Source organism: Podarcis pityusensis (assembly GCF_964106645.2).
Source record: "Podarcis pityusensis genome assembly, chromosome: 17".
NCBI classification, from domain to species: Eukaryota; Metazoa; Chordata; class Lepidosauria; order Squamata; family Lacertidae; genus Podarcis; species Podarcis pityusensis.
The window spans coordinates 35,038,102-35,063,748 of NC_138042.1; the positions used below are offsets into that span (position 1 = coordinate 35,038,102).

At 43.3% G+C, this 25,647-nt stretch overlaps 2 protein-coding genes and 1 long non-coding RNA gene across 8 annotated transcripts in view; 2 read left to right on the forward strand and 1 right to left on the reverse strand.

Annotated features, from left to right (window-relative positions):
• The first annotated feature begins 777 nt into the window (after positions 1-777).
• On the forward strand, positions 778-11,160 carry XPA (XPA, DNA damage recognition and repair factor). Of its 4 annotated transcripts, none has more exons than XM_080986972.1 (7): positions 778-815; positions 2,734-2,894; positions 5,007-5,117; positions 5,947-6,052; positions 8,270-8,435; positions 10,017-10,134; positions 10,795-11,160. In XM_080986972.1, the coding sequence occupies exons 2-7, from the start codon at positions 2,756-2,758 to the stop codon at positions 10,941-10,943; spliced, it is 789 nt and encodes a 262-aa protein (XP_080843098.1). In that variant the 5' UTR covers positions 778-815; positions 2,734-2,755; the 3' UTR covers positions 10,944-11,160. The 4 variants fall into 4 exon arrangements, with proteins under 4 accessions (XP_080843098.1, XP_080843097.1, XP_080843095.1 ...); XM_080986971.1 differs by having other exon boundaries at positions 782-894; XM_080986969.1 differs by lacking the exon at positions 778-815 and adding an exon at positions 823-955.
• Positions 11,161-12,553: 1,393 nt separating this feature from the next.
• NCBP1 (nuclear cap binding protein subunit 1) overlaps positions 12,554-25,647 on the reverse strand; it is a 31,690-nt gene continuing 18,596 nt past the window's right edge. For 2 of the 3 annotated variants that reach the window (XM_080986755.1, XM_080986754.1), the window contains 11 exons: positions 24,440-24,502; positions 23,964-24,038; positions 23,167-23,270; positions 21,902-22,024; positions 20,861-20,963; positions 19,734-19,827; positions 18,100-18,203; positions 17,162-17,276; positions 15,706-15,849; positions 14,555-14,668; positions 12,554-13,260 (listed from right to left, as the gene is read on the reverse strand). In XM_080986755.1, the coding sequence (XP_080842881.1) occupies positions 13,147-13,260; positions 14,555-14,668; positions 15,706-15,849; positions 17,162-17,276; positions 18,100-18,203; positions 19,734-19,827; positions 20,861-20,963; positions 21,902-22,024; positions 23,167-23,270; positions 23,964-24,038; positions 24,440-24,502 (1,153 nt within the window). In that variant the 3' untranslated portion in view covers positions 12,554-13,146. Of the gene's footprint in view, positions 13,261-13,758; positions 14,023-14,512; positions 14,669-15,705; positions 15,850-17,161; positions 17,277-18,099; positions 18,204-19,733; positions 19,828-20,860; positions 20,964-21,901; positions 22,025-23,166; positions 23,271-23,963; positions 24,039-24,439; positions 24,503-25,647 lie in introns of those variants that run through there. The other variant, XM_080986753.1, reaches the window with a different exon arrangement.
• Positions 22,036-25,647, forward strand: part of LOC308466343 — a 47,792-nt gene continuing 44,180 nt past the window's right edge. Inside the window, exon 1 of the long non-coding RNA XR_013980779.1 lies at positions 22,036-22,603. This is a non-coding gene — a long non-coding RNA (uncharacterized lncRNA). The remainder of the gene's footprint in view (positions 22,604-25,647) is intronic.

A 25,647-nucleotide genomic window follows, 5' to 3' on the forward strand; every position in this document is an offset into this window, starting at 1 on the left:
TTCATTTCCGTTTTTAAATTTACTTATTTTCTGGACCTCCTCATACCTCCCTCTTTTGTATTCCAGTCCAAATTGTTTGTCCAGCAATTTCTTTCCCCCTTTTTTAATCCCAATCTTTAATCTTAATGTAATATAGCATAAAAGTTTTACCTCTTAAATATCAAATTTCCATTTCCTTAAACTTCTTTAATCCTAATCTTTAATCTTAGTCTATCTATAACTTTAATCCTGTACAGCTGGAAACCACTTATTTTCAATCCAACATCACTCTAACATTCTTTAATTTTGCAATGTTTCTGTAGATAATCTTTGTCCCCATTCTTTATTAAAGAGGTCCTCTTCCTGGTTTCTAATTCTGCCTGGAAGCTTTGCCATCTCGACGTCGTTCATCCGTTTTGTCTGCCCCTCTTCTTTGGTGGGAGTTGTAGACCCTTAGGATCATCTGGTTCAACCCCCTGCAAAACACAGTCAGGGGCAGCCAAAGCAGCAGGGCTCCATCAGTGCCGGACTTCTGCCTAAGCTAAGCAAAATCCCTTATTTTGGCTGCTGATCCCTTATTTTCGAGGCTGCTGGTCCCTCATTTTGAAATCTGTAAGTTGACAGCTATGCTCTTATTTCTGCCTCGAAGTACGTTTTTTCAAAAAACCAGGCACAAAACAGGCCGCTTAGTAGGAACGAGGGTCGTCTCTATGGACGGCCGCCTCTACACTTTCGTACTTCTACAGTCACGGAAGTAGCCGAGCACTTCTAAAGGGACGGCTTCCGTCCAGGAGCATGCGCACACGGCTTCAAGAAGCCAAGCTTTGTGTGGGCAGGTAAGGTTCCTTTTTCCGGTCCTGTTGATGTTTTGGGCACTTCTCACTTTTGCAGAAGGGCTGAAAGCGGCTGGCAAAGGCAAGTCCGCCTTTCCCCTGGAGCTTGATCTGGGCTGGAGTATTGCTTGTTGGGTTTTGTGGTTGGTGTCTGCTGTTATTCATATTTTGCATCTTTTTTTAAAAAAAATTAAAAATCTCATGCTTTTATTTTATTTTATTTTATTTTTTTATCTCTCTCATGCTTTTATTTGATATTAATATTTTGTGCCTTTATTTCTTTTAACCACTTATTACGTGGCAATTGCTCCATTTTGTGGACTTTTCGATGCGTTCTGCTTATTGCTTGTGACTGCTTTGCTTTTGTAATTGCGTAATTGCCATAAGCTGCTTTGAGCAAGGCCTGAATTATACGAATAAAATGATGATCTACCAGTTTGGTAAGCGCAAAACAAGCATTTGCTTTCAGATCTGCTGTTGGAACAATTGCTAGGAAAGATCTCGTTTCAAGGTGCAATCTCACACCCACTTCTACCTGAAAGTCCCACTGAATCAGGGTGGATTTGATTTAAAGCAAATCGATTTAAATCACGGTTTAAATCATGATTTAAATCACTAGTCAGTAAGACTCGATTTGAAATCATTTTATTTTTTTACAGAAAGGCATTCCTGCCGGTATAATCTTAATATTTACAACCAGATGAAGGTTTCATTTTTGGAACAATGACTTTTCAGAATAGTTTTTACAGTTATAACAAAAATTACTGATTTGGTTATACTGTTAGAAATACATAGACAGATAATTATGAAATTATTGTGAGGTTTAATAAGTTAAGTGTTTATCTCTGGACAACTTTTCTGCTGTACTTTATTGGAAGGAGAAAAATAATCATTTCCTTAATAACAATATAAAAAAATTATTTCAGTAATACAGTAATATTATAGCATATGTATCCATGTTTGTTAACTGATGTGGTTAAACATTTTTTTTTAAAAATAGACTGATTTTCAGCACACAGGAAAAACTTAAAACAAATCCTTATTTCCTGGACTGTAATGTAACTTAAATAGAAAGCTATCTTTAGAAAGATATTTTCCTCCAAAAGCATTTTATTTTTAAAATCCAATTTAAATTTAAAAAATCTGTTTTAAATTTTAAAAAACCAGATTTTTTTAAATCATTGATTTCTATCTACCCTGCACTGAATTCAGTTTCAGAAGTATGTAGCTATGCACAGAACTGTATTGTTGGAGACTAGGAAATTTATTGGTGCACGAAGCATTGAGGACTTTACCAGACACATGAAGTTGGCAGATGGTCCGGAATGATGGGATCAACAACTGCTGCCTATTCCCCTGGTTGGTAGCTAGCAATCCTTTGGGCTGCTTTTATTATTTCCACCTCCTCCCTTATCATAATTATTATCGGGGCTTTTTTTCCAGCTGGAACTTGCTGGAACTCTGTTCCGGGACCTCTCAAGTGGTCGCCATTGCCATTATAAGAGAACAAGGGAATGGATACAAAAGCTTATGGGATATGCAGAAATGGCGAAACGTACCGGAAAAATAAGAAATCAAGATAACGGAACTTTTTGTAAAAGAATGGAAATAGTTTATTGAATAAACAGATAAATCATAAACACAAAAAATTAGCAGGATTAATATAATAACCTGCAGTTTTATAAGAGTATATATTTACAGTAGATTATTAAACGAGCAAGCTAAATGGATGCGAAGAAGATGTTAAAAAATGATTTTAAGGAACCGCAGAAAGAGGAGGAAGTCAACTTTTGAAACGTTAAATTGATTGTAAAACTAATGAAATGTATAAATTAAAAAGAGAAGAAGGGAGGCGTTCATGATGGGTTCCAGCACCACTTTTTGTAGAAAAATCATTCTTATTTCAATTTAACCTTTCTAGGTTTCCGTCTCTGGATCCGGCCATGGAATCTTCTGCTCCTGAAGAGGAGAAACCTGCACTCTCTGCCGCGATGAGGGCAAAGATAGAGCGGAATCGCCAGCGGGCACTGATGCTGAGGCAAGCAAGGCTGGCTACCAGGCCTTACCCTCCTACCGGCGAAGGTTCGCTTGGCACTGCAATGTAATACACGATGGACAGGTCCAGGTAGCTTGTGCAGGTTAGCCTCCAGCTGGTAAGAGAGGCGTATGGATAGGGAAGAGGGAAATCTTAGAATTTTGGAATGGGAAGGGACCTCCAAAGCTCATCTAGTCAAACCCCCACAGTGCAGGGTTGATGTTGTGGCCAAAGGGCAAATTCTCATGCTTTTCTATGTTGGGCTTGCCTCTGAAGCTTCTGTAGTCTGAGTCAGTTGTGCAATTTAGGGCAGTTCATAAAGAACTTTTTTTTTTAAAAAAAATGCCTGCTCCAAAGGTCTTATCTTACTACACCAGGGATTATATAGCTAGATCTGAAATTTCATGCACATCAGTTAATATCTTGACCCTGCTCCACTGAATTGAAATTTCAGACTTCACGACATAGGAAAACGGCCAAGTAAACAGCTATTTTCTTGAAATTTCAGATCTAGCTATATAATCCCTAGTGTAGTAAGATAAGACCTTTGAAGCAGGCATTTTCAAAAAAAAGTTTTTTATGAACCGCCCTACTGTGCATATGGCTAGCAAAAGTATACTGGAAAGTAAAAGGCACATTATGATGGGAAGTTGTGGGTTTCCTTTGTGGCTGTGTGATGCTGAAGTCTGTGAGCTCCTGAAGGAGGCTAATGCAATGTTCCTTAAAAACATTCAGGCAAGAAGGGAAAGCCTTCAATCTGTAATGCTACAAAGCAGAAATCTTAGGTGGTTGCTACCAGCTTTGGAGTTATGGTCCAGGGATAGAAAATACCTGGGGTGATCCTTGATGTTGACAACCCAAAAGGAGACTTTTCAGAGACCTCAGGCCCATCTACCTCGTTAGTTCTAGCAATCTGATCCTACGCCTTCTTAAAAGTGAATGGGGATCTCTAAATGTATAGAGAGGCGGTGTGGTATAGTGGTTAGAGTCAGATAATAATAATAATAATAATAATAATAATAATAATAATAATAATAATTTTTATTTATACCCCGCCCTCCCCAGCCAAGGCCGGGCTCAGGACGGCTAACAAGCAATAATAACAACCTAAAAACAAAATTAAAATACAACATTAAAGTATTGAAACCTCATCGCAGGAGGAGAAAGGAAAAGAAAAAAGAAAGGGGGAGGGAATCAAATTGGCTCTAAGCCAAAGGCCAGGCACAACAACTCTGTCTTACAGGCCCTGCAGAAAGAAATCAGATCCTGCAGGGCCCTGGTCTCATGAGGCAGAGCGTTCCACCAGGCCGGAGCCAGTGTTGAAAAGGCCCTGGCTCTGGTTGAGGCTAATCTAACTTCCTTAGGGTCCGGAACCACTAGGGTGTTGCTATTTGTGGACCTTGAGGCTCTCCGTGGGGCATACCGGGAGAGGCGGTCCCGTAGGTACGAGGGTCCTAGGCTGTGAAGGGCTTTAAAGGTCAAAAGCAGCACCTTAAATCTGACCCTGTAGTCCACCGGGAGCCAGTGCAGCTTGAAAAGCACTGGGTGAATATGCTCCCATGGCAGAGACCCCGTGAGGAGCCTCGCTGCAGCATTCTGCACCCGCTGGAGTTTCTGGGACAGCTTCAAGGGCAGCCCCGCGTAGAGCGAATTACAGTAGTCAAGCCTGGAGGTGCATGGATCACAGTGTGTAGGTCGGGGATATCTAGGATCTAGGAGAGGTCTTTGGACTACAATTCCCGTCATCCCTGACCACTGGTCCTTCTAGCTATGGATGATGGGAGTTGTAGTCCAAAAAAACCAGTTGGAGACCCAAGTTTGGGAAATCCTGATCTAGGAGACCAGGATTCAAATCCCCAAATGGCCTTGAAGCTTGGCCTTGGGTCAGTGACCAACCCTCAGCCTGACCTACCTCACACGGTTGTTGTCAGGATAATATGGAGAGAGGGAGAACCAAGTATGTCACCTTGGATGAAATATAGGATATTAAAGCAATGCAATAATAATGTATTGGATTTCAATAGATACTCCTTTTTTTTTATTGTGGGCTGCTTCTTAACATTTGAGCAAGGTTAGACATGGCTTCCTCACCTACCAATAGACTTTATTACATCAGTGTCAGGTACTGATTGCAAAGTTTATTTTTGTTTTTTCTGCAGGCAGTTCCAAAGTGAAAGCACCTCCAAAGATAATAGATACCGGGGGAGGATTCTTTCTTGAAGAGGAGGAGGAAGAGGAAAACAAAGCAGAGAAAGTTGTGCATCTCCCTGGTAAATATGGCAGTGAGGAAACGGCTGCTGTTGGTTGTGCTTAGTTAGTGGAAGGTGCCATGATAGGGGGAACTGAGCCAAAAGAGAAATTCCTTGCTTGCAGAGACATAAAAATATTTGTCTGAAAGGCTGGTACAAGCACACATCGCAATGTGTTCTTCTAGAAGAGCTGATAAACATTACAGTGGTACCTTGGGTTACAGACGCCTCAGGTTACAGACTCTGCTAACCCAGAAATAGTACCTCAGGTTAAGAACTTTGCTTCAGGATGAGAACAGAAATTGCGCGGCGGCTGCGGGAGGCCCCATTAGCTAAAGTGGTACCTCAAGATAAGAACAGTTTCAGGTTAAGAACGGACCTCCAGAACAAATTAAGTTCTTAACCTGAGGTAGCCACTGTATTGTGCATCAGTTCATAATCATCTAACAGTCTGGTCTCGTGGGGCTGGGAATTTAAAGAATGTTAAAAGGAATATGAAGCCTGCATGCATGAATACTATATTTAGCTGCAGGACAGAGAGTTAGAAGTCCTTTTATTCTTCTTTCTGTCTTTCTTTCTTTCTTTCTTTCTTTCTTTCTTTCTTTCTTTCTTTCTTTCTTTCTTCAGGTTTTCCTTTTTCTTGTCTTTTCTCCTTTCTGCCTTTGTTCTTTTTTAGACTAAGTAGCTGTTTTATATCAGTACATTATAAAAAGATGCTTTGTAATGGGTATTTTTTGTGTATCTCTGAATAAATATCAATAAATAAATTTAAAATGAAAAAAATATTTTTGCTATCTTGAATGCACTTTAACAGCTTACGCCCTGTTGTTTATTCATTTTTTTTAAACAGGGCCTGTGTTAGAATTTGATTACATTATTTGTGAAGAATGTGGTAAAGAATTCATGGATTCCTACCTCATGAACCACTTCGATCTAGCAACATGCGATAATTGCAGGTATATAGCAAATAAAGAAAGGGGGAAATAATGGCTTGTATGAAATGCTGTGGCCAACAGGATTCTACTGACCTTTAGCACCCTAAATGGCTTTAGCTCTGTGTACCTGAAGGAGCATCTCCACCCCCATCATTCAGTCCGGACACTGAGATCCAGTACCGAGAGCCTTCTGGTGGCTCCCTCACTGCGAGAAGTGAAGCTACAGGGAACCAGGCAGAGGGCCTTCTCGGTAGTGGCACCTGCCCTGTGGAACGCCCTCCCATCAGACGTCAAGGAGATAAGTTACTATACAACCTTTAGAAGACATCTGAAGGCAGCCTTGTATTGGAAAGCTTCTTATGTCTGATGTTTCACTGTGTTGTTTTGTATTCTGTTGTAAGCTACCCAGCGTGGCTGGGGAACCCGGTCAGATGGGCAGAGTGCAAGTAATGGAATTATTATTATTACTGGCAAAGCGGCACCCACCATTTCTCTCATTCTCCCCGCAAAACTGCTCTAGAGCAGGTTTTCCCAAACTTGAATCTCCAGCTGTCTTTGGACTACAACTCCCATCATCCCTAGCTAGCAGGGCCAGTGGTCAAGGATGATTGAAAGTGTAGTCCCCTAAAAGCTGGAGCCCCGTTGGATCCTCCAACTCTCTGGAGCTGATTTGGAGAGTGCACAGAACAGCTAGAGGGGACAGAAAGTGGAAACTCCATTGCGCACATGGAAATATTTTGTGCCAGTGGAGCCACAGCTTGGGCTGTGGCTCAGTGCCCTCAATATTTCATATTTTGTGTGTGTAGTTTTGTGTTGTAAAAATTATTCTTGTCTCAGTATAAATGTTCTTTGATAAACTTCATTTCTGCAAAGTATGATGAAGTTTGTCAAAGGTCGTATGTTTCAGCTGAGCAAAAAGGAACCTGAATTTTCACGCTAACATGAGCTGCCTGTTGTAAAGGCCTGTACAGGATAGCCCTGTAAAGCACATGCTCAAGTCTTGCGTGGAATGAAATGGTATTTGAATGTAGCCCCATATTACGTATGTTTACTAGGAAGGAATACACACTGTGCCCATGCAGACCATAATAATAATAATACAGTGGTACCTTGGTTTATGAACAGAATCTGTTCCGGAAGTCCGTTCTTAATCCAAGGCATGCTTTCCCATAGCAGCGGGGGACTCAATTTACAAATCGAACACACTCAACAGGAAGCAGAACATGTTCTTATTCCAAGGCACAGTTCACAAACCAAAACACCTACTTCCGGATTTGCGGCATTCTTAATCCAAGCTGTTCATAAACTAAGCTGTTCTTAAACCAAGGTAAGGTAAAGGTAAAGGGACCCCTGAGCATTAGGTCCAGTCATGGCCGACACTGGGGTTGCGGTGCTCATCTCGCTTTATTGGCTGAGGGAGCCGGCGTACAGCTTCTGGGTCATATGGCCAGCATGACTAGGCTCTGGCGAACCAGAGCAGCGCACGGAAATGCCGTTTACCTTCCCGCCGGAGTGGTACCTATTTATCTGCTTGCACTTTGACGTGCTTTGGAACTGCTAGGTTGGCAGGAGCAGGGACCGAGCAACAGGAGTTCACCCCATTGCGGGGATTCAAACTGCCGACTTTCTGATCGGCAAGCCCTAGGCTCTGTGGTTTAACCCACAGCGCCACCCGTGTCCCTTAAACCAAGGTACCACTGTAATAATAATAATAATAATTTATTACTTATACCCCGCCCATCTGGCCACCCATATCCTAATAAGTGGGATTAGGATTGTGTCCAAAATTGCTGAACTTTGCCTGGATCATTGCTGCTTCGGCGCAGTTATTGAGCAACTAGAACAGGGAATGCCTTTGAACCATGAGATGCAATTCATGGCTGGCTTAAGTTTTGCGGGTTGCAATTCTAGGCACACTTATGACAGTGAGCCACATTAAAATAGTAGGATTTACTTTTGTGTGTTTATGTATAGGACCGAAGGGAGAGGGCCACGGCTCAGTGAGAGAGACCACTCTTTGCTCTCAGGAGGTCTCGACTTCATGCCCGACCATCTCCTGGCAGAGTAGGGGAACCGCTTCTGGTCACTGTAAGCAATAAAGATCTCATGGACCAGGGCACTAACTCTGTGTAACGCACCTTCCCATATCAGATTGCTGACGGACTACTTTACAGCTCAGAAAATAGCAGCTCATACATAATAACGGTCTTAGTTTCACTGAATGGGACCTTGTTTCAGAGATGTTGAAGAAAAGCATAAACTCATAACAAGGAGTGAAGCCAAGCAAGAATATCTTCTGAAAGACTGCGATTTAGACAAGAGAGAACCGGTGCTAAGATTTATCCTGAAGAAAAACCCTCATAATCCGCGATGGGGTGACATGAAACTTTACTTAAAGCTACAGGTACGGAGCTTTGTTCAGTAATGTGTGATCTCTCTATAAAAAAACACCCAGTTTTTATTTGCAGTAGTGAAGACAAAAGGCAGGGTGTGACCCTCCAGAAAAGTTAATTGGGTACCTGGCGGTGAGAGAGCGATGGTTTCACCCACTGCACACTGCCAGGTGAGGTTGCCCTCGCGCTCTGGTCTTCAAACTGAGGGAAGAACAAGCTGCGAGGTGCTGGAGCTAATGTAGCTTGTTTTTCCCTCAGCGCCCGGGCACTGGGGGCAGAGGGAGTCCCTCTGCCGCTGATGCCCTGTGTGGAGGAACAAAATGCATTGGCTCACTGGAGTGAAATTGCCAATACTCCTGCCAAGGAGCTGAGGCAGTTTCACCCCAGCGCTTTGCGGGACTGGGCCCAACGCAGCTCGTTCCTCACTTCGCTTTTCAACATCACAGTGTTTGGCTGGTGATACATCACGATGCTGAAAAGCTGCTATCGCCAAGCCCTATTCTGAACACTTAGTGACACAAGAGGCGCTGTGGGTTAAACCACAGAGCCTTGTTGTTGTTTAGTCGTTTAGTTGTGTCCGACTCTTCGTGACCCCAAGGACCAGAGCACACCAGGCACTCCTGTCTCCAGCAGTTTGGTCAAACTCATGCTGGTAGCTTCGAGAACACCGTCCAACCATCTCGTCCTCTGTCGTCCCCTTCTCCTTGTGCCCTCCATCTTTCCCAACATCAGGGTCTTTTCCAGGGAGTCTTCTCTTCTCATGAGGTGGCCAAAGTATTGGAACCTCAGCTTCACGATCTGTCCTTTCAGTGAGCACTCAGGGCTGATTTCCTTCAGAATGGAGAGGTTTGATCTTCTTGCAGTCCATGGGACTCTCAAGAGTCTCCTCCAATACCATAATTCAAAACAGAGCCTAGGACTTGCTGATCAGAAAGTCGGCGGTTCGAATCCCCGCGACGGGGTGAGCTCCCGTTGCTCGGTCCCAGCTCCTGCCAACCTAGCAGTTCAAAAGCACGTCAAAGTACAAGTAGATAAATAGGTACTGCTCTGGCGGGAAGGTAAACAGCATTTCCGTGCACTGCTCTGGTTCGCCAGAAGTGGCTTAGTCATGCTGGCCACATGACCCGGAAGCTGTACGCCGGCTCCCTCGGCCAATAAAGCGAGATGAGCACTGCAACCCCAGAGTCGGCCACGACTGGACCTAATGGTCAGGGGTCCCTTTACCTTTACCTATTCTGAACACTTATGTACATTCCTCAGCATCCTCCCCTTTACATGCAGGAATCCCTTCTATACGTTAATTCAGAAGGGCAGCATTGTTATAAATGCCTTTGCTGGATACAGGTTATGTATCTAGTTTATTAATTGTCACATTACTTCTGTACCAACACAAATAATGAGGTGGGGGTATCTGCGTAGTTTTGTGTCCCATTTTTATAGTGTGGAGGGAACCAGAGGAATTCCCTTGGAACAGATCCATGCAGGCTTGAGGCCTACACAGATCATGCCTCTGGGCGTAGACCACAGTGCGCTGCAACAGAGATCAAACTCTGAGACCGGTTTTTTGTTTGTTCAAATGTCTTAATCTGCAGGTGATCAAGCGCTCTCTTGAAATCTGGGGTAGCGAAGAAGCGTTAGAAGAAGCGAAGGAAAGCAGACAAGACAACAGAGAGAAGATGAAACAAAAGAAGTTTGATAAGAAAGTTAAAGGTGAGTGTGAATTGAGCGTTCTCTTGACCACCCCACCCCACAAACCTACCAGTTAAACAACAGGTCTCTTCATCTTCTAGCATACTGAACCGCTTACTGCGTATTTATACAACGCGGGTGGCGCTGTGGTCTAATCCACTGAGCCTCCTGAGCTTGCTGATCAGAAGGTCGGCAGTTTGAATCCCCGCAACGGAGTGAGCTCCCGTTGCTCTGCCCCAGCTCCTGCCAACCTAGCAGTTTGAAAGCACACCAGTGGAAGTAGATAAATAGGTACCGCTGTGGCGGAAAGGTAAACGGCGTTTCCGTGCGCTCTGGTTTCCATCACAGTGTCCCGTTGAGCCAGAAGCTGTTTAACTGGGCTTAACCATCCAGGGGTCCTTTACCTTTTTACCTACAAGGGGGGCGGGGAGGGAGTTAGTCCCATCTATGGGATAGTTTCTCTGTAATTTGGTCCTCTGAAATATTTCAGTTTGGTATAATTGTTCTGGAACTTGCAATGTTGGGAAGACTTCTGCAGTTTTTCTGCTCTTACAAATCCTGGATTACAATATACAAATCAGGGATCGTGGTTGAAAGCAGGAGCCCATCTCCAGGACACAAAAGAAAAACTTTGGGGCTTCTGGTCTGCCTTGAATAATTTTCTTCTTCATTTTGTATTAGAACTGCGCCGAGCTGTAAGGAGTAGTGTTTGGAAAAAAGATACAAGTGTTCATCAACATGACTACGGAGATGAAGAAATGATAGACGAAGACCTGTACAAGAAAACCTGCAGGACATGTGGTCATGAATTAACATATGAAAAAATGTAGTATGTTCTTAGTGCTACATTACAATGTACCTTTTGTAATTTTTTTAATCCAATGAACTAAGTGCTCAGCGACTTTTTTTACACGCAGCCTTCCTCATCCACAATTGAAATGCAATGTTAAAAATCTGATTTCATGGTAGAACTGCAGCCTGCTGAATCATGTAAGTATTGAATTGTATTGTGTATCACTGCTAATAAAATAAAATAAATGAAAACAATGGTATGCTCATCCCTTTTTTATCTTTCATTGCACATTATCTTCAGTAATTCCTGCTGGATATTCTAACAGCGTGATACAAAGTGTTAAGACTTCCACTGGGTGTACATCCCAATAGCATTTTGTTCACTTAGGACTAATAAAGATGCTACTGAAGTAATTTACTAGGGCTTGGTAATACTCTACAAAAGTTGGAAGTACAGGAAGTGGCCCCTCTTAAATTCTGCACGTGTATGGTTTCTAGTTTTGCTTGGATAGAGGAAAAGCCAGCGTACCCCTTCCCTTAACCACTTGAGATCTTATTTAGCCAGCAGTCCTTAGCACACATGCAACTTTCATTAGTTAAAATGAAAGCTGAGAAGCAGCAGTTCAAGTGCGAATCCAGTGGCATCTCACACACGTACACAAAGCAGTGATTTTATGTCCACCACAGCAAGGGCTTTTAAGCCAAGACAATCTCAAGGCTTTTCAGTAAGAAACAACTTAAATGGTGAAGGCATTCAGTAATGAGGTGTGTAGAGAAACCAGATGCAAATTAAGTGCTTGGGGAAATTAATCGGAGAGAAATGGTTCTGTGCAACGAGGAAAGGTAGGAACACCTAGCAACATTTGGACTGCAAATACTGATGTACACTCCTGTGAGAATGCCTCAGGAGGCAAACCTCAGAGACAAGTTACATAATTTTGTTAGAAGATCACAAATTCATTCTGAATCCTTTAAGATACCATCCGGATCCGGCAATCTGTCAGTTTTTCAATGCAGCCTAATACTTTGTTTCTTGTCTTAATTTGTCCGACTCCATTCCTGAGTTAGTCAAAGATTAGGGAAAAGCTAATTTAGACCCGTAATTTAGGACTGCTAAAATACTCTTTTCTAATATGAGACAGCAGCCTGCCCAGTCTTTACCATCACTCCCAAGTTTTGCCCATCCTTTATAGTTGTTCATGGCAAAGATAATATAGGTGAGAAATACAACAGTATCACTGAATTGCAGAATGTGAGGTCTTCGGAAAAACCACCAAGTCTTCTTCACACAGTCCTTGGGCAGAGAAACAGGTTCATGGCATGTGGGAATACAGTTAAGCTGGAGACAAGGTTCTTCCCAGTCCAGCTCACAGTCAATTTGCTTTTTTCAGAAAGTTACCCTGTAATGGTGGCTGGAGCAGAACACATTCCGGAGCTTGGGCTGCCAACTTCTGCTAAGTAGGTGAACGCCAAACTATCCATTGTTACGAAGTCATAGGAGTCTCAACCCCCACCCCACCCTCCATCAAGAACATATGTGAAGCACTAAGAAATTGTTATGTATTGTAGTTATTTCTTACAGGATGTTTGCGACCCAAATAGACGTTTCACCTATTCGTTGCGACCCAAAATAAGTACAATAGGCAGATTTAAAAAACATATTCCGATTGTATTTCAACCATGTTTCATACAACCATGAAAATTAATTTTGATAACAAACATATACTCTAGGCTACTCTGGAGGCTTGACCGTTTAGCATTTCACGTGTCCTATGCTCCTGTCCCTCAGAGAGTTTAATCTTACTCATTGGGAAGCTGCTCTTCAGATTCACAAGTCTTGATGCTTGCTTCACATTATTATAATGAGGGAATTCATTATTATGAAAGGGCCAAGCAAAGGTAACCAATCCTATTTATTCCCTATTTTTATTTTTATACAAACAACAGAAGGGGACAAAACAAATGCCACGATGAAGCCAGCATTCAAACCATTTCAAAATTAGAAATCCACACATTATTCCATCCCAGTCACCTAGCCAGTCACCTAGCAGTCGTAAAACAGAGTTAGGCCTCTACTGCTAAAAGAACTGCCCCGTTTTGAGTGCCGAGTAGCTTATCTACGACAGCACGGCAAGCTTGTTTTCCAATTAAAAGCTTCTTTCCTCCTCTTCCCTCATCAATTTTCCCATTTTTGTTTTAAAAAGGTGAAGTCAATTAAGTCCTGTACAAAAACGAAGTCTCTCAGGCCTGCAATGCACAGAACTGCTGAAATACAGCCAATATATGATGATCCAATTCTGCTGTGAAGAGAAGATTTTCCAACGTCACCATGTACTGGTGGATGATCTGGTGATGCTGCAGACAGAAAAGAGCCGTCTCAGTTACTCATTACTTGGCAGGACATAGTGAGAGAAATCACAGTCCCCCCCCCGCATTCACTCGGCAGCTGAGGAACACCAGAAACTTATTATGAATGGATAAAATACACCGAGAATGTTGCCTGCAATTCTGGTCATTCCACTTTAAAACAAACAGAACCTGAGAAGAGCAGCCAGAGACAGGGAGAAGAATAGTATAAAAATGGTTGAAGGGCTGGACAGTCTTAATCATGGGTAGGCAAACTAAGGCCCAGGTGCTGGATCCGGCCCAATTACCTTCTAAATCTGGCCCGCAGATGGTCCGGGAAATCAGTGTGTTTTTACATGAGTAGAATGTGTCCTTTTATTTAAAATGCATCTCTGGGTTATTTGTGGGACATAGGAATTTGTTCATTTTTCCCCCCTTTTCAATATATAGTCCGTCCACCCCCCCCCCCAAAGGTCTGAGGGACAGTGGACCAGCCCCCTGCTGAAAGAGTTTGCTGACCCCTGGTCTTAATCATAAACAACAGTGACAGGAACAATCAGTCAGTTTAAGACAAGCAAGATGTGCTTCTGTATAGAAAGAGTAAGTGAAACCTGCCTCAGGTTTATATTGGCCTCTAGTATAAACGATTTTGAAAAAGCCCATTTATATGGACTATCAGCCGAATATAGCTTCCTCCTGAACATTTACCTCAAGCAAGTACTTGCGAATGCAGAATTATCATTTCTGTGCAACCACATTTCTATGCAATTTCTAGTTACAGTGGTACCTCACAAGACGAAAAGAATCCGTTCCGCGAGTCTCTTCGTCTTGCGGGTTTTTTCGTCTTGCGAAGCAAGCCCATTAGCGGTTTAGCGGATTAGCGCTACAGTATTAGCGGCTTAGCGGATCAGCTGATAAGCGGCTTAGCGACCAGCTGTTAAGCAGCTTAAGGATCAGCTGATAAGCGGCTTAGCGACCAGCTGTTAAGCGGCTTAAGGATCAGCTGATAAGCGGCTTAAGGATCAGCTGATAAGCGGCTTAGCGATCAGCTGTTAAGCGGCTTAGCCGATCAGCTGATAAGCGGTTTAGCGGCTTGGGGAAAAGGGGGGGGGGAGGAAAAAACCCCCGCAGGAACTCGCAAGACATTTTCGTCTTGCGAAGCAAGCACATAGGAAATTCGTTTTGCGAAGCACCTCCAAAACGGAAAACCCTTTCGTCTAGTGGGTTTTCCGTCTTGCGAGGCATTCGTCTTGCGGGGCACCACTGTACCACATTCGTGATTTCGGAAAGGAATGAGACCTACCTGTAAGAAGATCTGTTGCAGCCTCTCTATACAGTTCTTGTACCAAGGTGTAATCACATCAATGCCTCCGGTTTCACATCGCACTAAGTGCTCCGTGAGGATCATAATGAAGCGCTGGAAAGGGCAATATTAGCAACATCTTTTAAATACAGGGAAGTCAACGTCCACAGACAAGACAAGAGAATGAGGACATGTGAGAAATAGTACTTCTGAATTAAAGAATGGAAATTTCATGACAGAACAGCGCCACTTAGCACAGAATTCATTGCTAATTTCCGGAGATCTTTTCCCGGGTTCAACGAGCGTGAGAACAGGCCAGCACAATAGTATCACTTCTTGAAGCTGGTTGTAAAACAGTATCAGGGCTACAGCAATCTGTTGCTTAACCACAGCTATGAGACCATGCTGCCTTCCAGAGCTTATCCAGCACAAGCCATTCTGCTTGCACATGGGTAGGCAAACTAAGGCCCGGGGGCCGGATCCGGCCCAATCGCCTTCTAAATCCGGCCCGCAGACAGTCCAGGAATCAGAGTGTTTTTACACGAGTAGAATGTACCCTTTTATTTAAAATGAATCTCTGGGTTATTTGTGGGGAATAGGAATTTGTTCATTTTTATTTTTCCCCAAAAATATAGTCCGCAAGGTCCAAGGGACAGTGGACCGGCCCCCTGCTGAAAAGCTTTGCTGACCCCTGTGCTAGTACAACTAGCAGTACCGTTCAGGGACTTTAACTTAGCACTGCAATGAATTCCTCCCCAAGTTCCCAAATACTTGGAATTGCTTCCTCTACTTGAAACTTTTCATTTCATTTATTTGGTTCCATTTATGAATCGCTTCCCATAAAATATCTCAAGCAATTTCACACCAAAAACACCCACAGTAAAACTGGATAACTTAAAGGGTTATAATACGCATTATAAAGTTTTGCAAAGCTGAGGTTCATAGCTTCCCCAACACTCAACAGCCCTTCTTCTATTACCGTACTTTTCCATCTATAAGACTAGGTTTTTTTACTCCAAAATAAATTTTTTAAATGGGGGGCGTCTTCCCCCATTTTCATAAATTTCAGTCCCCCAAAATAGGGGTCATGTTATACACAGAAAAATAGGGTAACTCATTTTCTAAAAGCCAATGAATATTTCTGCATTTACCTGGAATATTACAAGGAAGAGGTTTTTTTGTTCACTTTGAGCCGATTCAACTTTTTCTTGCAGGCGTTCTATCTGCTCTTCAAGGGGCCCATCTTCCCTGTCACTACTTCGGTCGTCGTCGTCGTCATCGTCATCACTGTCTCGCTGGGGAGGAATAGTTAACGTTTAACAGGGGGGTCATAAGTGCTCCGAGACCAAAAGGTTAGCTAGGGCACATTCTGTTTCATTCCTTTTTGAGTTTATAGAGACCTGTCCCACCAAAGCGCTGAAAGCTTCTCTCTTCCAGCTCAAAGTGAGCTACAGTCATGATTTTAGCATGCATCTATAAGCATTTAATAAAAGAATAAATGCAACATGTAAGATGAAACAAAATAAAAAGGTACTGCTGCATGTGTTGCCTGAAGCCATGAAATATTGTTCAGCTTAAAGATAAGCTGACCCAGCCCAGGAAACCACTTGGGATTCCCAATATAAGCTGCTCTGGGGTTCTCAGGGAAGGAAAGGGGGTTGTCACAGTGGTACACAATACAATGAGAAACTCAAGTCACTGCAAGCATGTCTGATCTCTGCATGTCCTATTAGATTCCTAGCATAATTTAGGCCAGTATTCGCTGCACACTTTCTATCAGTGCAAGGACTTTTGGCTCTCCTCTCCCCTTGAGCCCCCTAACTCTGTTCTGGGGTTTCCCCCAGCCCCATGGAGCAAATTTGGGAGAATACACAGAGTGTGTCAGAGGTGTATGTGTGTACTGTGCAAAAATAAATCTTGCACTGATGGAATGAGTGGTTTGGCTACTGCCCAATGTTGCAGCTGCAGAGGTGGCCAATGTCATCGGGAACAGCGTGTGCAAGGCAGGAGTCTTAACGAAAACAAAAGCTTGCACTGGCATCAATGGGAATTTTTCATGTAAGCCTCATAGCTAGACTAGGGTGCAGCAGTTTTAGTCAGGATCGCTGCTAGGAAGGGGTAAACCTCTCCTCCTTGTATGTGTTCCTGATGACAATCAGTCAATTGTGCCTGGGATTAAATAAAGAAAAAGCTCAGCTGTAGCTGCTTGCTACACAATGAAAGTAATAGCCTAATTTGGTCCTTTGGTCTGCCAGACATAACACCCATAATCAACATATTACCTCAAGATGTGGTGATTGCTATTTGCTTGATGGCTTTTTAAAAAAAGGAATGGGCACATCCATGGAAGATAGGTCTACCAATGGCTATTTGCCAGGCTATCCCCCATTTTTCAGGGGCAATGTATCAGATGATGGAGACAAACACACAATGACGTTTACAGAAGCCTCTGGCTGGCTGCTGCTGAAAACAGAGTGTTGGACTTTTACACAGTATAGCAATTCTTTCGTTTTTATTTTTGGTGGAAAAGAGTTACAGTACTGCTGTTTATACACATCTTTACGTCAAGTAACGTTTTTTTCACAGCCCTGGAAAATGGTTACCTACACGTTTGTGCTGTTTGGCTAATCTCGCTTTGGCCTCCTCTAGCTCCTTTTGGATCATCACCACGTGCTTGTTCATTTTACGGATTGTTGAGTGTAAGATTTCCCAGATATAAAACCTAGCAGAGAAAGAAAGAGACGCTCTAGTTCATACAATATACTTTGGCTCGTTTGAGACATGATGCTAATGTACACATCGTATATGCTCGCTTGTAAAGCGGCTATTAACTGCAAGACACAGAAGGCTGTGGATTAGGAATAAACATCCTGTACCATCAATGGATCTTCCCTACAATTCATTTTAAGGGGCATTTCATAAATGATGTCTTAGACATGCAGTAAAACCTTGGTTGTCGAACATTATCTGTTCCGGAAGCCCGTTCGGCTTCCAAAATGTTCAACAACTGAGGTGTGGCTTCCGATTGGTTTCAGGAGCTTCCTGCACGCAAGCGGAAGCCGTGTTGGACGTCCAGCTTCCGAAAAATGGTTGAAAACTGGAGCATTTACTTCCGGGTTTTCGGTGTTTGGGATATGAGGTTTGACTGTACTGTAAACCACATCTCCTGAAGTATCAAGCATGAATGTAACAATTCTGTTTTCAACCTGGAGTGCATTGTACATGTACATGAGAAAGAACTGGCACTGGCTGTGGCCTGTTGTCATTCGCACACTGGCAAATCCAGGTTTGTTGCAGCATAATGTATGTGAATTGGGCCCAACGCACCAGGATTTTGCTCCCTGCCATAAACAGAAATGGTTGAATTACAAAAAAAAATCTGTAATTTCTCCATGCGAGTTTTGAAAAGCTGAGTGAAAGACTGTTTACTCAACACGAGTATTTTGAGAAAGTTAAAAGGTGATCTGCTGCCAGCATCATTCAAATCACAACCCAAACAATTAAAAAAAGGGGGGGGTGGAAGAGGGAGATTTACATCTAGTTACCTAGTGAAATCATGAGCCAGCTCTGGAGAGAAAATCCAGTTTGCTACTGCAGCACAATCCACAATCTGTGTGCGAATCATCTTATCCACCAGCACAGCAATCATCTGCGTGAAAAGGGAAGCAAAGGGTTTCTGGATCAGCCTATCAAAAGCAGGTGCTTATTTGCTACTGAAAAGAACAGATTAGGCAAAATAAAGGCACACCCCTGTCTCTCCTGCTCAACTATCTTATAGTGGTGACAACTCAGGAAGCATAATCTAATGCTGCTTCCTTAATTTTTGAAAGCTATGGTACACTTTTTATTTTTGAAATTTAATTCAGAATAAAAAAGGGTTGCAAAACCAAAACTGTGAGATGAGCTTACTCCCCTGTGCTTTGGTGCCAGTCAAAAAAGGGAGTTCAAGGTGTGTCACTTAAGAGAGAAGTCTCTGCATTGGGAGGCAATATTAGCTGTGTTATCCCTGCTGCCTGCAATTTAAACCTAAAGGAAACTACACTCCAAGCAACAAAATAGTACCTTTAATTGTTAAATCGGCATGCAGGGTTTATTCCAGCTTCATTGCTGTACAGAAACAGGTGTCTAGGCCACTTTGTCTAATTATGCAAAGATTGGGAATCATTGCTGCATGCGGTGATAATGAGCTATCGTGAAGATTACAGGGAAAATACATGCGGAATGTTGTTTAATACCACAAAAAAGATACAGTGGTACCTGTGGATGCGAACAGGATCCGTTCCGGAGTCCCATTCGCATTCTGAAGCGAACGCAACCCGCTTCCACGCATGCGCGTGTTGTCATTTTGACCGTCTGCGCATGCGCGAGCGGCGAAACCCAAAAGTAACACACTCCGTTACTTCCGGGTCGCCGCAGAGCGTAACCCAAAAATACTCATCCCGAAGCTACTTCAACCCAAGGTATGACTGTATTACCGTATTGACCCGACTATAAGCCGCATCCGCAAATAAGCAGCACCTTTAAAATTCAAGGCTTACTTGCGGGTGCGGCCTGCCTCCTGGCACTACCGCGCTGAATGGGGGACGGCCGGCGCTTTGTGCACAGCTCCCCAAGCCAGTGCTGGCGCTCGGCTCCGAATACAAGCCGCACTAATTTTATACGTCGTATATCTTATCTCAAACGCATCATCGATATATTCTAATGTACAATCAATGCAGAGCCTGCAAGAGAAAGTGAACTGCAAAATGGGCAGCGGAAAGCGAAAGGCAACACTGAAATAATCTCCCACGGATTTAGGGCACGCTTTCTCAACCTCGGCCCTTCAGATGTTCTGAGACTACAATTCCCATCATCCCTGACCACTGGTCCTGCTAGCTAGGGATCATGGGAGTTGTAGGCCAAAAAAATATCTGGAGGGCAGTGGCGGACCTTCATGCTCCAGCACCGGGGGGTGTGTGTGTGGAGAGCAGGCGGGGGCGGGGGGCGCGCGTTCTGGGGGCGGGGGCAGCCGCGCACTCCTCTTCCTCCGCCAGTGCTGGAGGGCAGAGGTTGAGGAAGCCTGATTTAGGGCCTGGTGTGCAGCAGCACACACTTTACACTGAAATCAATTGATGGAACTTAAAGGTACTTTTTGGATGAGTGGGAAAAGGAGGAAATCTATAAGTCCATTCACTCTCACCTGTGGATGATTCTTCCACACTTCATACGTAACTCTGAGCACATGCAGCTTCCCTTCATCGCTTTCTGCCAGCGCTTTGAAGACTTCGCGGAATCTTATCAGAACAGGGAAAGATAGCAATGAAAGGCCGTTAAGAGGTAAAGTTATATTGCCTGCTCCTTTCATTGGCTGTGACCTGACATTCAAAAGCTGATTGCTGAACAAGGGCTGCAGCTCACTTTGGACTACAGCTGTTGAGTGGCAAGGCTGAGAGGGTGAGAAGAAAGCTAGATGATTCTGTCCCCTCCATTTCGAGTCATACAGAGCGGAGTCTCTTTCAGAATGGGAGGAGGCAAGGACTCTGAGCTCTGACACAGGGATCCAACATGCGCTTGCTGTTGTCAACCAGCAAGGTGATTTGGGGGAACACTCCACCTCATCTCAAGCATCTCCTCCGCGGCCCACCTGCTGGTTACAGGTAAAATAAGATAGCGCAGCAGTGATAGCTTGTCTGTTACCAGGAGTACCGCACAAGGGCAGATAGTCCTGCTAACCAAGGTGCCCATAGGTTCAGCTGACTGATAATATGATAGAAAAAGAAATATGCATCTCATCTCTCCCTACAAGTAAACAATAATGATAAATACTCTAATTGAAGGTTTTCGCAAAACTGTCTTGCAGTTTCTGCCTTGTGAATCAATTCCAGGCAGGCACTTCATAAATTAAAAAACAATTAAAACTGGTTATATGAGCCAGTAAGGTAAAGGTAAAGGGACCCCTGACCATTAGGTCCAGTCGTGGCCGACTCTGGGGTTGCGGCGCTCATCTCGCTTTACTGGCCAAGGGAGCCGGCATACAGCTTCCGGGTCATGTGGCCAGCATGACTAAGCCGCTTCTGGCGAACTAGAGCAGCGCACAGAAACGCCGTTTACCTTCCCGCCGGAGCGGTACCTATTTATCTACTTGCACTTCGACGTGCTTTCGAACTGCTAGGTTGGCAGGAGCAGGGACCGAGCAACGGGAGCTCACCCCGTCGCGGGGATTCGAACCGCAACCTTCTGATCAGCAAGTCCTAGGCTCTGTGGTTTAACCCACAGCGCCACCCACGTCTCTATATGAGCCAGTAGCAGTGTGCTATTGATACTTACCTTCCCAGAGCACTGAAGGAGTGACTGAATGACTTTGCGGCCAAATGCAGCAACGTCTGCACAAACACCTCTATTTTTAAAGGATTAAAAGAGAAGCCTTCATCTGGAAAATAAAAATTACATTTGAGTCAGTACTTCCAGTACAGCCTTTGATTCAGCACCCACATTTTTCTGCCTTTTTTTAAAAAAAAATAATAATCTATGCCTATGTAACCAAAGGCAAGTATGATCTCTCTCTGTGTGTAACTAAGCCTAAATGTGTGTACATGAAACCAAAGAGTAGCCATTTTCTTCCCCAATTTTTCTCCGCTTCTGTTTTCGTCTCATGTGCCATTTTTTGTAAAGCACCAAATACAGATGTTGCTATATAAACAACAGCCATTGCGCAAAGCTAAACTGTTGTGTGTATGAGGCAGAGAGTGAACGACTGGTGGTGTCAGCTGTTCAAAGAAAGTCAAAAATTCCATGGGAGGGTCATTCCATATCAAGTGATCCAACTTTTTTACCTCATGTCATCCAGTTTCCTTAATACAGTGGTACCTCGCAAGACGAATGCCTCGCAAGACGGAAAACTCGCAAAACGAAAGGGTTTTTGGTTTTTTTGAGTTGCTTCGCAAGACGATTTTCCCTATGGGCTTGCTTCGCAAGACGGAAACGCCTTGCAAGTTTGTTTCCTTTTTCTTAAAACCGTTAATACAGTTGCGACTTGACTTCGAGGAGCAACTCATAGCACGCGGTGTGGTAGCCTTTTTTGAGGTTTTTGAAGACTTTGGTGATTTTTGAAGCTTTTCCAAAACTTTTCCGACACCGTGCTTCGCAAGACGAAAAAAACCGCAGGACGAAAAAACTCGCGGAACGAATTAATTTCGTCTTGCGAGGCACCACTGTATTTTGTACACTTGTTGAATGATGGGAACTAGGTTTAAATCTATGCATTCAGAGAAGACGACGTTGCAATGTAGCACTTCTACAGAACAATGAAATAAGCTTAAATACAGAAAGAACTAGGAGCACCTGACTACAGCTATCAGAAGCTCTTACCATCATCATCATCCTGATTAGGGTTGGGCACATCCTTCAAAATAGTGAAAATCTCATCGTTGCTTGCTTTGTTTTTAATGGCGATGTTTAAGCAGAGCGCAACGTTGTATCCTGGAAGGGTCTCTACAAATAAACAAAGAAGCAAAGTTTCCTTTAATTTTTTTTTAAAAGCCCTATTTCCTCATAAAAGCCAAGACAGCAGAAACGCCATTCTTTGGAAGCCATCATCTTGCAGACTTCCAGGTCATGTAATGAGTAGAATGAACAACCAAGTCAATCTTCACAATCCTTCTCTCTCCCACCAGCCTAGATGTTAAGTTTTAAAACTTGTTAAGAATGAACACACTGTTCATTCCAGAGTTGCCTGCACACTAATAGCCTAGCCTGGTTTTCTGCTCAGCAGTTTGCCAGGCTCCTTGAACTCTTTTGAGGAGCTCCAAACATAAAAACTGGACTGCCATGCAGGAAACTGACAAATACAGTAGCACCTCGGGTTCACGAACGCCTTGGCACTTGGATGTTTTGGCTCCCAAACACCGAAAACCCGGAAGTGTTTTCGAAAGTTTTGCGGAAGATGAACGTCCGACTTGGCTTCTTCTTGTGTGCAGGAAGCTCCTGCAGCCAATTGGAAGCTGCGCCTTGGTTTTTGAACATTTTGGAAGTCGAACGGACTTCCGGAATGGATTACGTTTAAGAACCAAGGTACAACTGTACATCTTTAAGGGCACCTTCTGCTATCATATTGTTGAAGCAAAGCAGATGTGGACCTGGACTGTAGATTAGGAGCTGCTTGTAGGCTGTTCTGGACCTTTTAGAGCAGCGGTTCTCAACCTGTTGGTCCCCAGATGTTGTTGGACTACAACTCCCATCATCCCTGAGATGTGGCTTTGCTAGCTAGGGGTGATGGGAGTTGTAGTTCAACAACATCCGGGGACCCACAGGTTGAGAAAGGCTGTTTTAGAGAAAGCTCAGGCTATTAGTATAACAAAACAAACAGTGCTAAAGAATTTCCTAGTTCTCTTGTAATCCTTACTACGTTCCATCCTTATTCTCATACTGCAGATGGAGGTTGTAGCTTTGAAAGAGTTGTTTGCTCAAGAATGCCTGTTGAGTTTATGGCAGGGGCCAAATTTGAACCAGGACCCCTCCTCAATCCATAGCTCAGCCTCTCACCCACTAGACTACACCAGCTCCCCAAAGACAGATTCAACAAAACTAGTCCAACTATTTAAAAATAGAAAGAAAACACTGCACCATATACATACTGTTGCTTTCATCTCCGTATTTATAAATACATGCTGGATTTGCAGGAGTTAGGACTGAAAACGTAGCAGGAACAATATCCACTATTCGTTGGTGGTAGGAAAGCCTAGGGGGAAAAAAGATTTTGCATAAGATGAAGAAGTGATACTCCTGTCATGATACAGGTCTATGGACAAAACCCAACCAAGCATGAACCCTTACTCAGCCTCAGGGAATGCAGATTATAAATCTAGATATGGCAAAATCAAAGTCTATGCTTTACACTGAAACAGGAAAGGAATAGTCCAAAGTACAATTATGCCCCTAACACCCAGCTCCTGAACATATTTACACAGAAGTCAGCTCCACTGATCTGAATAGAAGTTACTTCCCAGTAACTATTTGGGATCATTTATTTGTATGCTCAATTGTTTTCCATTTAGTCAATTTTGTTTTTGTTGATTGATCGTTAGACATTACAAAACAAGGAATTAAACTGAGGAATCTAAACTTGGGAGAGAGAATTTTAAAAATTCATTCAAAAGCACTATTTTTATTTACTGAATTTTCCCCCAGCAGAATACTTCCAACTACTGTTCCCCTTCTGTTAGTGAGACAAATACCATCCAGATGATGTCTTAACTCATAATGGGTAAGTGCCCTATTCCTGGCCAAACATACAAAGACTAAGCAAATACTATTGGTTTGAAGTGGGAGCTGATATTATTTCTTCCACACTTTAGCAACTGCATTAAGTTGGAAAAATAGGCTAGATCTACCTTGAATACTACCCCTTCTGCAATTCTGATGCCTCACTCACCTCATACATTTTTCCAAAACTTCTCTTACGAATTTAGGTCTGGGTTTGTCAAGGTCCTCAGAAAGACAATCTGACCTATCATTGGAACAAAATTGTGCAATTGCCATTACCCAGAGAAGCATATATAGGCTTATTTGTCTAATATGCACTGATTTAGGAAGCTGCAATCTTCAATGTTGTGCTTCTTTGGCTCTCTGCATTGTCAGAGCCACTAGGAAGCAAATTCATACAGTGCTGGGGGTTACAGTTTAAGGCAGCAAAGCTTACATAATTTCACATAATGACATTTTAAACCACAGATACCTGTGGGCTATCTAGTCTTGCACAGAAATCATTGAAAATATATCACATCTGTAATTTGACATATGCAGAATTTAGCACCATTTGGATATTTCAGAAGGAGATAATAAGAATCACTGAAAAATTACAAAAGCGTATGTGAAAGCAACTGAGAAACTGACAAGAAATAAACTTACCAGTCTTCCCAGCTCCAACGGAATTGAAAATTGTTCAAATGGTGGGAAAACCAATTAATGAACCTTCATGAAAAAAGAAGGAAACTTTCACTAACTCCCAGATGACCAAACCACAGCCATTCACAGTGACATTATTCACACTATATCCTAGCCATTACAAGGAATGCCACAACCCATTTTGTTGACATGGATTCCTGGAAATACTGGTTATGAAGCTCAAGTAAATAGAGAACTCTTAATAAATTAAGGTGCAGAATGCTCAAAGCTGTCAGATAACTGGATCTTCTGCAAGGCTATCTAGTTCTAATTATCTTTGAAGTTAGTACAACAAGCTAATTATATACAATCATACCTCTTGTTGTATTTGCTTCACGTTGCGGCTTTCCGGGTTGCGAACGCGGCAAACCCAGAAGTGTATACATCCGGGTTTCGCTGCACAACATGCGCAGAAGCGTTCTGCGTGCTTCACACATGCACAGAAGCACTCTATCGCGCTCCACGTTTGCGCAGAAGCGCTGCTCTGGATGCAGACTTTCTGGGGTGCGAATGGCACCCTGGAACGGATCATGTCTGCAACCAGAGGTACCACTGTAGTTCAGATATGGAAGCTTCAGATAATAGTTTTGTATGTAATACTCAAAGTGTATTTTCAGATGCTCCTGCCTCCTCTTCCAAGCCAAGGTGTACTTGGCTACCCCTTCTCAACTCAAAAGTTATACATTTATTCAGTTCAAATGAGCTTATGCCAGAGAAACCTGCCTGCCATCAATCACACATCTCAAAAATGGAGTTAACTTTTTATTAGCAAAAAACACGATCTGCACAGACTTCGTTGAGTTTCAGGCCTAGAGACCAGAGCGGCTCGTTCCCTGCGGCCTTCCTCCATGAAAATCAATTGCCAAGACTGAAAGTCCCTTCCTTCTCACAGCTGTCTTAAGTCCCCTGCTCTCCAGTGCTTTCCCGAAGCAATCGGAGACGGCATCAGCATGCAGCCAATTTCTCCTCTGCCCTTTTCATGCCTCTTCTGGTTCTGGGAGTTGGGGAGAGGGCAGACACCTATAACTCTTCACCAGCCTGACTCATCTCTGCCTCTTGGCCTCCCTCTTTCCACTCTCCTCCTCCTTCAGTTTCTGCCGGATTCTGGACTTCCCCCTGCCAGACTCTCCCAGATCACTAAGCCCTGTTACCTCTTCAGCTTCAAACACCTC